Source organism: Plasmodium brasilianum (genome assembly GCF_023973825.1).
Source record: "Plasmodium brasilianum strain Bolivian I chromosome Unknown PB_00_02, whole genome shotgun sequence".
Classification (NCBI taxonomy): domain Eukaryota; phylum Apicomplexa; class Aconoidasida; order Haemosporida; family Plasmodiidae; genus Plasmodium; species Plasmodium brasilianum.
The window spans coordinates 1956-17529 of NW_027122950.1; the positions used below are offsets into that span (position 1 = coordinate 1956).

General features: G+C 18.6%; 3 protein-coding genes across 3 annotated transcripts; 2 read left to right on the forward strand and 1 right to left on the reverse strand.

Moving 5' to 3' along the window:
• Positions 1 to 343: 343 nt before the first annotated feature.
• Positions 344 to 1181, reverse strand: MKS88_000068 (uncharacterized protein; the record flags this gene model as incomplete). Its single annotated transcript, XM_067219400.1, has 2 exons — positions 344 to 982; positions 1116 to 1181. The coding sequence occupies 2 exons, from the start codon at positions 1179 to 1181 to the stop codon at positions 344 to 346; spliced, it is 705 nt and encodes a 234-aa protein (XP_067070228.1).
• A 4612-nt stretch (positions 1182 to 5793) lies between these two features.
• MKS88_000069 (fam-m protein) lies at positions 5794 to 6672 on the forward strand (the record flags this gene model as incomplete). The annotated part of the gene is made up of 2 exons (XM_067219402.1): positions 5794 to 5880; positions 6013 to 6672. The coding sequence occupies 2 exons, from the start codon at positions 5794 to 5796 to the stop codon at positions 6670 to 6672; spliced, it is 747 nt and encodes a 248-aa protein (XP_067070229.1).
• Positions 6673 to 9233: 2561 nt separating this feature from the next.
• MKS88_000070 (uncharacterized protein) lies at positions 9234 to 10211 on the forward strand (the record flags this gene model as incomplete). Its single annotated transcript, XM_067219403.1, has 2 exons — positions 9234 to 9320; positions 9447 to 10211. The coding sequence occupies 2 exons, from the start codon at positions 9234 to 9236 to the stop codon at positions 10209 to 10211; spliced, it is 852 nt and encodes a 283-aa protein (XP_067070230.1).
• Positions 10212 to 15574: the final 5363 nt, after the last annotated feature.

The following is a 15574-nucleotide window of genomic DNA, read 5'->3' on the forward strand; positions in this document are numbered from 1 at the left end:
TAACTAAAATATAAATATAAGGAATATTCTCTTAAACATATATATATATATATATATATAAAGGATAATAGAAAAAAAAGAAAAATTTCTAATTTATTTTATCTTATAAAATTTATACAGAGCTAGTTATATAGAAAAACACTAAAATCATAAATAATATATTTAAGTTAGGGAAAACAGGTTAAATATTAAAAGAATTTTTTTAGTTCAATGTTAAATATAATTCTTGTATTACATACAAATTGAGAATATATATATATGTGTGTTCTTATTCATATAAAATTTTAAATACATTAAAATAACTGGATATAAATTATAGATTTCTAAGAATTATTCTCCGGAATTATACTAATGTATGTTTAAAATATTTATTAAGTATTATCGATATTTTATCAAAACCCTTATTAATATTGTTAAATATTCTATAGAATAAATACAAATCTGATAATAAAAATAATACATATGATATATGTATACCCCAACTCCACTCAGTTATAGTAGACATTATTAAAAAGAGAGAGCTTAATATATATGGCGTAAAATCCTTAAACGTTTTTCTAATAATAATTTCTTTAGATTTACGAGTAAATATATTTGATCTTTTATGTTCATTATGTAATTGTTCTGGTAGTTCTGTTTCAAATTGTGAATCTAATCTGTTTGTATGTGGACTTGTTAATGGTGATATGTTATTTTCTGTTAACTTATATTTTTTTCGTTGAATTGGTTTTTTCTTTAGTTCTTCATTAACTTCATCAAGGTAATCAATAGATGATAATGAATCATAGGTATTTTCAGAATTATCCTTAAACACTAATGAATTACTTGAGTTCTCAAAATTATCTTTAAAATATTTTTTTAAATTAAATACGGCCTCTTGAGAATCTGCATTTGATTCCCCATATAATAATCTGTTTGGTCTTATATTTGATGTATTATTAAAGCTGATTTTTTTATTGCATGATTTGTCAAAGTTAGTTCGCTGTAAATTAAGGTAAATATATAACATATAAAATAATACATGTACGTTCGTATTATTAAAATATCCAATTTAAAATAAATATGTAGGATTACAAAAAATGTATAGAAATTATTGAATATAATAATTATCTTACTTCATAGGAATAATTGAATATCCATATTAAAAGGGTAAGGAAGAAGAATTTATTTTTTTGTTTCATCGTGTTGAATGTATTTAGAATATTAAAACTTATGTAATGATAGAATTTTCAGGAATATATGTTTTTTGATAATATTCAATATAACAGTAATAATTTTTCTTTATGGTTTTTTGTTACTTTAAAATATGAAAATTTATGGCTTTCTTAAATTAATATTAATTAAAAAATATGTGTAAAGTTAAAAAAGGAAAAAATGCATTAAATAGAAATATTATACTAATTTTTCTATAATATAATATTATTAAGTAATATAGATAAAATAGATTTAAAAAAAAACATTAAAAAATATATAAACAATTATTACATAATAATTGCAACTAAGCATATGTAAATAATTTATTTTGAAAATTTTGTTTATATTTATATATTCTCTACGTTAAATATAAACCTGCTTTCGTAGTTTAGCTATGAATATGAATAAAAATAAATAAAAATGGAATGTAGTATACATATTATTCTTTAAAAAAATATAATTTTAAAATTTTATGTTGATTAAAATAATGAAAAAAAATTAGGAGTCTACCAGAGCATTTTATATGAATTTTTTTTTAAAATAATTGATATATACGTAATAATTGTAACAACAAAATATATTATAATAATAATGATTTAATAAAATTTAATTTGAAATAAATATTACACAATATTAACAACTTATATATTTTAATTAAAAATGCTTAATAGAATGTTGACAATAAAAAATATTATAACTCAATGAGTTAATTTAATTAAAATATTATATTATTTAAATTAAAGTTTTATTTTTTTTAACAATATAAAACATAATTTAATTAAATTTATGGTATATTAATGACCTTTAATATTACTGAATATACAAGAATATTAAATATATGAAATAATATTAAAAATAAAAATTTGAAATAGAAATTTTTTTTAAATTCTTATGATTAAAATAAGAAAATGTAATTAAAAAAAAAAAAAAAAATTAATTAAAAGTAATAAATTTATATATGTTATGAATATAATGAAGAATTATATATATATAATTAACTGACATTTAAATGATGTTTTAATGTTGGGTTATTATATATTTTTCATTATACAATAAGAAAATAATTATAACATACAAAAACGGTTCACATAAATATATTTTAGAACAATTATATGAACAATATGTATTAAACAAAATGAACTATTCTTAGTATTAATAAAGAAATTATTAGCTAACATTATTTAAATTTCTCTTACAATATTAATTTAAAATGTTATTAAATTATTTTAGACGATTATTCATATAATATGAATCAACTATATTACTCTAAACAATATAAATATATTTCTTACGTATATATTAATTCTGCTATATAAAGAACCAATAATGTATAATTATATTCCTATTTTTTATATTAATTAGATTTATAATAATTAAATGTTGGGACATTTATTTATTGTGTTTATACTTACATATAATTATATAAGAAATAGTGGATAAAAAAAGTATTTTCTTTATACATTTAGATGATTAATCATGTATAATATTTAAAACGGCACTTTTAAAATATTTTTTTATTTCATAATATTATTTATATTTGTTATAAATATAATAAATTTATAAGTATTGTAATGTACTTTTTTTGTGTAAAAAAACATGGGATAATATGTGAAGACGTTTATATAAAATTTTCATGGGGATATCATTTATATTTAAAATTCAAATACAAATAACTTCATAATATTTCAGTTTGAAATTTTATGAGTTTTTGTGCACTTTCCTATAAATATTCAGTATATTTGTATATGAATAAAAAATTTCTATTTTTTTATAAGAAAAAAATTTATAAATTACGGATTTTGACACGCTATATTTTTTTTTTTGTTGTTGAGAAAAGATATAGCCTTATTATCAGGATTAAAGTTTTTGGATAATATATTGTGTACAGAATATAGCATAATAATATTTTTTCACAATGCTAAAGGAATGGTGCAGCTTATATTAGCACCCTCTTTTCATGTAATAATATATAACTTACTTTTATATTGTCTGTTTTAATTATAACGGAATTTTATAAGATCCTATGAAATAATGAAAAATATAAAAAAATTATGTTAGTGTATCAATAAAATGAACAATGTGTAATGAATATCTTTTTATAAAGAAGTGTATAATATGAAATAATATCTATAACATTTTTAGTGTTATACTTGCTTAAAATATACATAATCGCTGAAATATTGTAAACGCACGTGTGTATAATAGGTTTCTTTGATAAACACCAAAAAAAGTGCATATTCGTTTTTATGTTAATATGAAAGTTTTAACATTTTAGACTTTATATTTTAGTGTGTTATTTAGTATTAATTAAAAACATTTAGTATTACATATATATATATTTTTACACATAAGTAGGTGTGTATGAATAATATATATTTGGGCTATAAAATGAATAAATGATAGAATAGTTCGTATAATTTTATAGAACTCAAATAACTTACATTTTAACTAATAACTTTTATTCTCTATTTTGTGTCATATGTTAGTCTGAAAAGATTGTTTGTTAAGATAATAAAAAACAAAATGTATTATTAGTTTTAAATTAATAACGAATGTGCCTTTTTTTATTTTTAATATAAATACCCTAGCATATTATGTTGCTTCGATACGTACATATATATATATATATATATTTATATTTCTGCTTTAAAGTGGACTTAATATTTATTGTACAAAATTAGTTTTATCAGTTATGGGTTATAAAATATACGTGTATAGTAAAAATTTTTTTAACTTCTTTTTCATGGTATAAACAAGAACCTATATATATATATATATATAATAAAATAATATATTCATAAAAGGATATGAATGAATGTTTAATAACTTCAGAATTTTAAATTTTAACAAAAAGATAACTAAGAAAAAGTTATTAGATATATTATTATTGTGCAAAACTATGGGATTAATTCAATTTTTCTGTTATTAGTTAAATATATATGGTATTAAAAATTTATAGATGAATGCGATATATATAGTTCTTACGTTTATATGTCAATGATATATTAAATTAATGAATTAAATCTAGTGGTATATTAATGGATAGTATGCAAAAATGTTATTTTTGTTTTTTCGTTATATCCATAATCTAAAAGTATTTATATTTCTTCAAAATACTAAATAATCTTTAGGGATAATAAAAATAAATATATTTTTTCTGCAGTCTTATAACAATATGTATTTATTTATGTATTTTCACTATTTTTGATTGTTTTCTATTAATATATTAAAAATAATTTTAACACTATTTTAAGCACAAAACAATTAATATAGTTTATATTGTTAATTAGAAATTTTGTTTTAAGCTAATATTTTAAATAAAAGGAAATAAGAAAATTTTTTTTTTTAATATATAATTCATAAATTTAGGCTCACGATTTAGACTTACATTACAACCTATTTATAAAGAATAGTGCATATTTATTAGTATAATTTTAGTTTTAGTAGAAATTGTATGTATCATATTACTAATATTGTGCTCCAGTAAACTTCTCCAAAAATCATGTGAACACGTACATTGATTGTTTTATTATAACACTTACATAAATGTTAATTTAATTATATTGTTTAAAAATTACTTAAATATCTATAAAAAGGTAAACTAATAAACAAATATAAGCATTCTTATTCTTTATCTATTTATAAAAAAACATTATACAATAAAAATTATTTTTATTTTTATATATTTTAACAATAACTGCACTATATACTATTCGTTTTTTATTACATTCCTTTTTAAAATTTATATTTATTCAAAAATAAAATATAATAAATAAATTTAAAAACATTTTATTAGAAAATAATATTATATATTATACTTATAAATCACAACGTTCAAAATATATATCACAAGAATAAAGTATTATGCTTTATTTACATATAAAATAAATATATACTTGTGGATTATGTAGTATTTTATATATGAAATTTTTAAAATATTTAATATATGGTGGAATATTGCACATCGTTTAAAAAATATAAAAGTAATTGTGCAAGTTATTGCTTTTTTCATTTATTATAACTCTTATTATAATGTTGTATAATTAACATCATTTATAAATAATAATTATTTAAAAAAAAAAAAAAAATGTTTGAAATATTATAATTATTAATAGGTAAACTTCATTAAAATTAGTTATTATCAACTTTATATATAGGAAAATATATTATCTATATTCTATACGATATATACGCAGAATTCTAGATTCTATAATAAATTGAATATTAAGAAGTAATATATTGTTTTTTATTCTTAAAAAGGTTAAAAAAATATATAATATATATAGCGCAATATATTAAAATGAATATTTTTAATATATATGAATGATTTCAATTTACTTTATTTTAATAATAATTAGTTTTTTTCTTAAAAAAAGATTAAGATATAAATTATGTAATGCATTTATAATGTTATCTTACTTTGCTAATGTTATGAAATATAATATAGTTAAATATAATACATAAAATTATTATGAAAAAATAAAAAATATTAAAAATTAAATTTTAAAATAAATATAGCTTTTTTTTATCACTACAAGTATATTTTATCTTTACAGTCTTTTTCGTATATAACATATCAGATTATTAAAAATTTAAATCATGGAACAAAGAATTAAGTTACTTTTTTTTATTAAGTTTTCAAAGTTTATGCTTTTAATATGGATATGTCATTTTTACAATGATATAGTACGATAGAATTATTATAGTACATTTCGCTTATACATATTTTCTCGGTTTTGAATATAATAATATATATTTTTTTAAATTATATTTTTATTCTATTAAAAATATAATATTAACATTTTTTTATTTTTTTAGAGCTCCTTTAACAATATTTTGGAAGATAATTTAAATCTTATTAGAAAATTAGAAATAAGAAATTACCGATTACTAGCAAAATATAAAAAGAAAAAGGATTTAAATATTGTATCGTTAAAGGAAGATATAGCAGACAACAGAGAGTGCGAGAAAAAAGCAATATATAATAATGAAAATGTGTTCATAAAAAAAAAGAAACAGTCTAATAGATGCCCATTAAATAAGGCGCAATACTACACAGAATTTGTGGATTATAATAATGGAATTTTTGATGGAAAATATTTTCATTTTGAAAAGAAATGGATTAAGAAAAAAGATTATGATTCTTTTCTTGAAAAAAAGAGGAGAATGAGAGATATAAAATTAAAAAAAATCAAATTTAGAAGTTACGGATTTGGAGTTTTCATATTTTTTCTTTTTTTCTTGTTTGGAATAGGATTACCCATATTATATGGATTAAATTATTTGGAAAAAGTGTTATCACCTTTGGATAGTCTTCTACAATCAGATGGAGTGGACGCAAAAATGTATTCTTTTCTAATACTATTTGGAATAGTTATCATTATATTATCTGTAATAATTTTAGTATCAATTCCTAAAATCTTAAGAAATAATGAAAAATATAAAAAAATTAAGTATATGACAGAGCGAAATGAATAATTTTGACTACATAGTTTTTTACAAGCTGCTTATAAATACGATGTAATTTCTATGATATTTTTAGTGGTATATACATAATAAACGTAATTTTAATCTTTATAAAATGATAAATACTCGTGTGTACACATAGGATATTTTATGCATCATAGTAAAAAATTATATTCTTCATTTTGTTGTAAATTAGGATGTACGATTTGTTTACAGTATACTTCTTAATTTATTAATTAATTTATAATAAATACATATAACATAATATATATATTTGTGTATTTATATTAATTTTCATGAAAAATACATATATATGCTTTAAAATAAATAAGTATTATCAAAATACATACATTTTTATTGAATTCTTGTGATAACAATATATTAAATAATAAGTGCTACTATATATCTTATAACCCATTCTCGTGTAGAACCGTCAATTGTTCTGGTTATTAACAAAAAGTGGTATAACCTTTAGTTAGTACAAATTTTACTTTTTTTATATTTTATGAAATGAATGATATATATTTATTGATACTGATATGTATATATATATTTTTTGTTTAATTTACAGAAAAAATTAATATTTATTTTATATGATAAATTACATGTAAAATATTTTATATAAAGTACAATTTGTAAATTTCTATCTCACAGTATATATTAATATTATTTGAATCACATAAACGTGAAATAATAAATATATAATGAAAAAACATTCTTTGTAAATTTCGATTATTTATAATTGTTTAGCAAAACTGTGATTCCATATCATATTAAATAAAGTTTTATAAAAAATTGTCATTTTATTATTGTGCTTAATTCTAGTGTTAATCAAATTTTGAAGATATTAATTGAATGTATATTAAATTGAAAATCTATAAATAAAGGCATTATGTTCTTTTTATTTTTTATGCAATTCAATAATTTAATTAATTAGTAAAATTTAATAATATATTAATTTATAATATGTACAAATTATTTTGTCTATCTGCGATAGAATTGTATTTCTAAAAATTTATTATATATCTGTAAAAATCTAAATTATCATAAAAAGTAATAAAAGCAGATATATATTTTGTATATTAATTTCTTCATATATATGAATTTATTTATATATTTATGCTATATTAAAATGTATATAAATATATAAGTAATTATTTAATATTAATTTAAGAATATATATTAATTAATATTATATATATTGACCAATAACAACTCTTTCTTATTTATACTGCTAATTTATTAAATAAAATAAAACTAAAAAAATAAGAATTTTTTTTTTTTACACAATTTATAAATACAAATGTAGGTTTTGGGTCAGAGTTCGAGGGATAGTATTAAGGTTATTTCTAATGATTAGTAAGAGCTTATTAGAAAATTTTTAGTTTTAGTATAAATTGTATATATGTAATTATTAATATTGAGTATTTCATTGAAGTTATAGTATATAAGGTGATAGATACTTTTATTATTTTTTTATTACACTTTAGTATTTTTTATTTAATTTTATTATATAGATATTACTTTCATTTGGATAATATAATAAAGAAATAAGAAAAAAATATATGAGTTTTTATTAATGAACACATGAAAAAAATAAAATATTGAACCATGAATATCACAATAATTGTAGGTATAAGTATTAATATATATACTTTTTTTTTACTTTATTATATAGCATTAATATTTCTTCTAAAAATATATATATTTGAAAAAAGGAATACATAATAAGTACAAGGATATAATAACAATTCGTTTACAAGCAATATGAATTAAACGTAATATAAAATTGTATTTTACAAAGATTATTATAAAAAAAATAATAAATTATCATTTATTTAACTTATAAATATATATTACATTATAAATTTTGTATAATCCAGAAAACTAGATTTTTTTAAATATATTATTGCTCATTAAAAATTTAAAGTGGTGTAATTAATATAATATAATATAATATAAAATGTTATATGATGTATACTTCATTTAGCATTGCTATTATTAGATTATTATGATAATTAATATTACATAACATTAATTTCAACTTCACAAAAATAGAATATTCATAAAATTAGAATTATTATTATAAAAACACTTGCTAAAATTAGTTATTATCTCACTACAGGGAAAATGTATTACCTATATTCCCTACATTCTATATTCTACTTAAACTATGTATTCGGATATAATCAGCAAACTTATATTTTTATTTTAATTTATTCATAACGGAATAATAAAAAATTATTTAATTGCTCTACTATATTAAATAAATATATTATATATTTTAAATATTTATATATGAATTAATATTATTTTTTCTTAATAAAAATTAGTTTCTTAAAAGTAAAATAAACGTAGGAATTCTATCGTATATTCTTAAACATACTTTTCTTTGTGTCTACTGTTAAAAATATTATATGTACCTTTTTTATTTAATGATTTTAAGAAACAATAAAGGATAATAGAAAAGCATATTAAATAAATAAAGAATTATTTTTTATTATTAAAATAATATTATACTATTGTAAATTTATTATTTTCCTAATTAAGTTACAGCATTAAACTTCTATATCATGGAAATTAAAATTATAATACTCTTACTTGTTAAAATTTTTGCCTTTATCTTTTTACCTTGGAAATCATATTTTAACAATGATATGGTATGATAAATCTATTAGAAAATATTTGGTTTAATGCTATTTTTCAAGTTTTGTTTTTATTGATAGGTTATCTTGAAATAAAATTTTATATTCTTTAAATAACAAATTTTTACTTTGTTTTTTTAGATTTTGTTTAACAACTCTCTGAATGAGATGTGCATTTTTCGTAGAAAATTAGGTACAAGAGTTCGTCGATTACTTTCAAGATATAAACAGGATATGTATTCAAATATTTTAGGAATAAAGGATGATTTACCGTATAATGGAGAAAATAACAAAAAAAGTGTGTGTAGTAATGAAAATGACAAAAAAGTAAGAACGAAATCAACAAAGGGAAGTTCATTAAATAAAGCAGGAAATCATAAACAAGATAAGAACTATAATTCATGTATTTTTGAAACTAAAAAATATTCCCGTTTTGAAAAAAAAATATTTAAAGAACTTGACTATGAGGATTTTCTTAAAAAAAACAGGACAATTAGTGATAAATTGTACAAAAAAATTATACTTAAAAAATATGGATTACGACTTTTCATTCCTTTATTATTGTTTTCATTATTATCCTTATCTCTCATTTTAGATTTATTTGCGGGATATGGACTTCAAAATTTGTTGCATTATGTATTATATGTTTCAGTTGGAGGTGAAGCGATAAAAACTTTTGTAGATGGAATTAAAACTTTTATAAATGATACTTCGACTTCATTCTTAAAACCATTTTTCACATCTGCGTTTGGAGACACTCCGAAAATCTATGTATTAAGTAATTTATGTGGTAATGTAATTTATTTCGTACCTTTCATTATAATGGGTGTTACATTTATATCATGGATTATTTTTTACCATAAAAAGGTTAAAAAATATGAAAAAATTAAGTTTAGAAAAATGTAAAATGGATTGTAAGGAATATGCTTCCTTTCAAAATAGATCTTTAATAATAAATATTATCTATAATATCTTTAGTGATTTCCTAATAAAAACAACTACAACTGCATAAATTTTATAAATATTCACATACGCAGCCTTCATTATACATAAGTAAAATAAGTCCTTAGTTTATTAGTATATTTGAAATTTTTATTATTTTTCAGTTCGTATCATAAAGTATTTGTTCATATTAATAAAATATATTTGCCACAATTATATATGTTTTTTATTTAAATCGATTTTTATAAAAATAATATACATGTACATTAAAATTATTAATAATTCAACAACTATTATAATTTTATAGAATTCTTGTAATAATTTACATTTCATATAAAATGCGTTGCTTTTTATTTTATATGTTATTCTAGTCCAAAATGGTTATTTTATCATGTTACAAAGAATTTTTATTTTTAGATTTAAATTAGCAATATATGTGTATTGTTTTATATATAATAAAAGAATGTAAATACTTTTTATTGTGCTGATATGTATATATATATATTACTAATTTTAAAATGTAATATTCATTCTATAAAATATGCTACATGAAAAATATATCATAAGGTATAATTATTGTAAAAACCATTTTAATTTAATTTTAGTACTTTTTACATGATATAAATTTGAAGATATAAATATATATGATGAAGAAATATTTTTATTAAATGTTGATTATTTATATTTATCATCCAGGTAATAGGTTGTGTAACGTTATAATTAAAATGAATATTTAGTATCATTTAATATCAAATTTAAATTTGGTGTTAACTAAATTTTATAAAAGCGAATTAAATAAATATTATATTCATAATGTATAACTAAATGAAAGATATATATTTTATTATTCTTTAAATTATCAAAATATTATATTAATAAATTAAATGTGTACATATATAAATGGACAGTATGTACAATTTTTTTTTTTTTAAATTGTAAAATTTTAAATATGTATATATATATATATACGTAAAAAGCTATGTAGTCATTAACAATATTGAAACAATATATTTTTTTCTGCATTAATATAATAATGCGTATATATATTTATATATATATTTCCTATTTTCCATGTATACAAATATATTAAATAAAGAGTTAATATGCATTTTGAGATGTATATAAATACGCATAATTTATATTGATAACTAATAATTTATTTATATTTATAACTCTACTTTTCTAAATAAAATTTAATTAAAATTTTCTTTTAATTTTATTTAAGATAATTTTTTGGTACATAACCTTGTTTTTTTAGTCATGTAAGTTTTAGTTAGTTCTACAAGTAAAATATTATATATTTTTTGTATAAGAGTTAATTAAGTATAATGTATTTTATTTTAGAATAATAATGTTTTTCTGCTTATATTCTTAAATAATATTAATATATCAAATTTACCTTTTTAGGGTTTCCAGTGAAAAATATGAGATAATGTTAATATATATTTTAGTTATTATATTTACAAAAAAAAAAAAATTAAGAAGATTTATTCAGTTAATGAAATAACATGTTGATATTTTTTTCTTTGGAAAAATATACTAAAGTGATATGAACTTTGAGACTTATATATACAAACATTAATAAGTAATGAAAGTGAAAAAACTGCTAATAAGAATTTAATATAAAATATTTGTGTGTTTTTTGTTATATTATATGAAATATTACTATATATTATTAAAATATTTTCCTTTGTGTGTACTATATATATATGCATGTAAAATATTTATATTACGATATATATATGTACAAATACTTTTTTTTGTTTTTTGTTTTTTAGCTATTTTTGAATAATTTTAAAATATTTATATCTGTATATGAATATTGAATATAAATTACATATGCACATATAGCTGTAAAAAGTTCTTCATATTCTCGATTTTTTGTTTTTATCGCAGTTTTATACTTCTACCTTTTACCTCATTTTTTTGGTTTCAACTTTTTTTGCATTTAATACTTAAAAAATTAAAATTAAAAAATAAAATTTTATTAAATTTTAATGGAATTACAAGGTGTAAATATTATTAAATTTAAGAAAAATTAGAATTTGCGTTCTACTATTGTGACTAAGTCCATGAATTGTGGATATAATATAAACTGATATAATAACTGTTGTGATATATGTAGTAATAATTGTAAATTTTCTTTTATTTTGTACACATTTTGTGCTTTATTTCATTGTATCGATAAGTATTCATGGAGTATATGCTCATAAATATTAATAAAAATAATAAAGTAGAATTTCGCGAATAAACATTATATGTATGTAAGCATTAAGAATATGATAGATATGAATAATAAAAACTCGTTTTTGGATTGCATATATAGCTATGAAGATCATTAATTCATTGAGAAAGTTACGCAGGAAAAGGAGAGGATGGAGAAGAAGAGAAACCAAACATAGCAAGGATGGACAGGAGAAATTCCAAAATAAAAAATAAGAAAAAAAAAAACAGTAAATCATATAAAATGTTATTTCTTATGAAACAGTATATGAATTTATAACTGCTAATTTTAAAACCATTATATTTTCCTTTTATTTATACGTTAAGACAACAGTTACAAATATATTTTTCTAAAAACGAAGATGGATATAAATGTATGTGTTTAATGAATGAGTCAGAAAAAAAAGGAAAATAATTTAAATAAAATATTTTTCTAAATTATTTGTTTTCCCCTTTATTCTCATAAAAAGGAGAAAAACTGAGAAAATTAGCTTCTAATTATGTATTTGGAAATTGGGGATATAAGAAATGAAATCATATATATTAAAGAATTTATATTTGTCACACATGCTACTATAGAAAATATATATATATTTGAATATATATGAGTATATGTAAATCCAGATGTATATACGTGTATCTTATAATGTGATGCATCAATTTACATATTTCCTCATATGTACCGTTCTATGTTTCATAATTGCATATATACTTTTATACGTAGTAAAGTACTTTGAATTATCTTTACGCATAATTACAAAAGTTCATTTAATCACTTTCTCTTCCGCAGAGCGCACGTGAAAAAATTAAAATAGAAAAAATAAAATGCATTTTATATTGCATGTTTTATATATTCAGCCTTATGATAATTTTTGAGGAATTACATTTTGTGACAATGTTTTGCCTATATATACACACATTCGTTATATGTTGACTCCATATGTAAAATATATTTATAGGGACTCTAATATGTACTTAAACCTTTTAAAAAATATATAACTAAAAATACATATTTCATCGAAAGGTAATATTGTATACATAAATAAATGAAATGTTTTGTTTATACAATTGTATGCATATTTGTGTGGGTACTTAAGATTGCATTATTTATGATTGAATGCTTATTTATACATATAGCACTTATGAATATATATATTTTTTTCTTATACTATCTTTCTTTGGATATTTAAGCTTGTTTACATTTTTAAGTTGTAAACGTATGCATATACATATATATGTATATATAAACATGTGTACGCTGGAAATTTATTTACGTGTTTTTTCTCACATTACCCCTTATGTTCTCCTTATGTACATGGACCCATGTAAGTGTTTATTCATATAATATAGAATGAGACGAATGATAGAACTCTAATATATGACAAGATAATATCACCGATGTATGTAGTTCATTGGGAAAGATATTTAAAATAAAGTTGTTAATAAAATAAAGAACAAAAAATATACATAATAAAGCATCTAAAGGGGTTGTTAATTAAATTAATTAGTTGTACAGATAATTCGTTTAACAATAGTTCCATTTTACATTACGTCACATTTGTAAATTTACATATGATTACTTTTATTAAAGATTCTTATAAAGGTTTTTAATTAGCATAATTGTTATAAGCATTCAGAAAGAACGAATTAAGAAGTAAAAAATGGAAAGGTATAAAATGGAAAGGTAAATATTATTAGTTCGTTAGAGTTCTATGAAAACAATTTACATATACAGAAATGCGTAGGGTGGTCTTACGAGTGGATGCACATCTCTATAATATGCATCGTATATAAACAAGTTGTATGTATGTGTACACAAGGAATAATAAAATATATGAACAAAAAAATTATTTATAAATAAATGAATATAATGAATTTATTCATTTGGAACCAAAAAAAAAAAAAAAACTAAAATATAATTATTATTATTACTTTTTTTTTGTAAACATTACAATGGATTAAACACGTAAACTTTTTGGTAATAAGAAAAAATTAAGTATGCATTGAAAAAAATAAATTAATTAGAATAAATATATGTCAAAAAACTCTTGAGTATAATGAAATACATGCACATAAAAATTATAATAGTTCTCGTTTTAGAGAATATTTTATTATATATGCTTGTGTAAACATAATAGAATTTATAGGAACATTGTTGTAGAAATACTACTAAATAAAGCAATAGGAAAATAAGAATTTTATGGAATATATCTATAATCCATATTAATCAATTTTTAAATAAAATAATGAAATTAAAGAAGTCATATGTTGCATTATTTTTACAGCATTAAAAACACATCTAATTAGAAGAAACAAAAATTATTAATTCAAAATAAATATTTATGAGAAATTTTTATTACAAGTAACATTAAATATACAATATAGCAATAAGAATTAAGGGGTTAATATTAATATCTATATCTATATATTTAATAATGCCATTATTTTATATTGTATACATTTACTAAGGAACGAATTAAATATTTCAAGAAAAAATGAAAATAATTTATTGACGATTATTTAATTTTGATGAATTTGCATATTTATATTGTCGTGAATATATTTAATTCATATAACATGAATATAATAATTTTAGAAAAAACTAATGCCCCTAAAAAATATCAACTATATTTGGTAATTGAAAATTTAGGAAATAATTATTAAAAAGAATTTCATAATATTATATAATTATTATCCCTGCATATTATTTATTATAGGTAGAATTAATTATTAAGTTGTTCTGTTATGCTTTTTTATATAAGCACAAATTTGTAAATTCCGAAAAAGTGTCATACAAATGAAAGAATCATTTAAACTTCTTGAACCAAGAACCTTATTAATTATGTTTATATTTAAATATGTAAATTTATATAGTGTATATACATACAAAAATATAAAATAAAATAATAATAATAATCTTATTTTTCTGTAATACTCCAGAGCAATGTGTATTATGAATAATATGGAAAATTTAAGGATATATTGTGTTTATTTTTAATTAATTATTTTTTAGAAGAGTAGTTTACTTACATAAATTAGTATCATTTTATTTTTATATAATTAGAATAATATATATACCATATTACATTTTTTTAATTATCTAC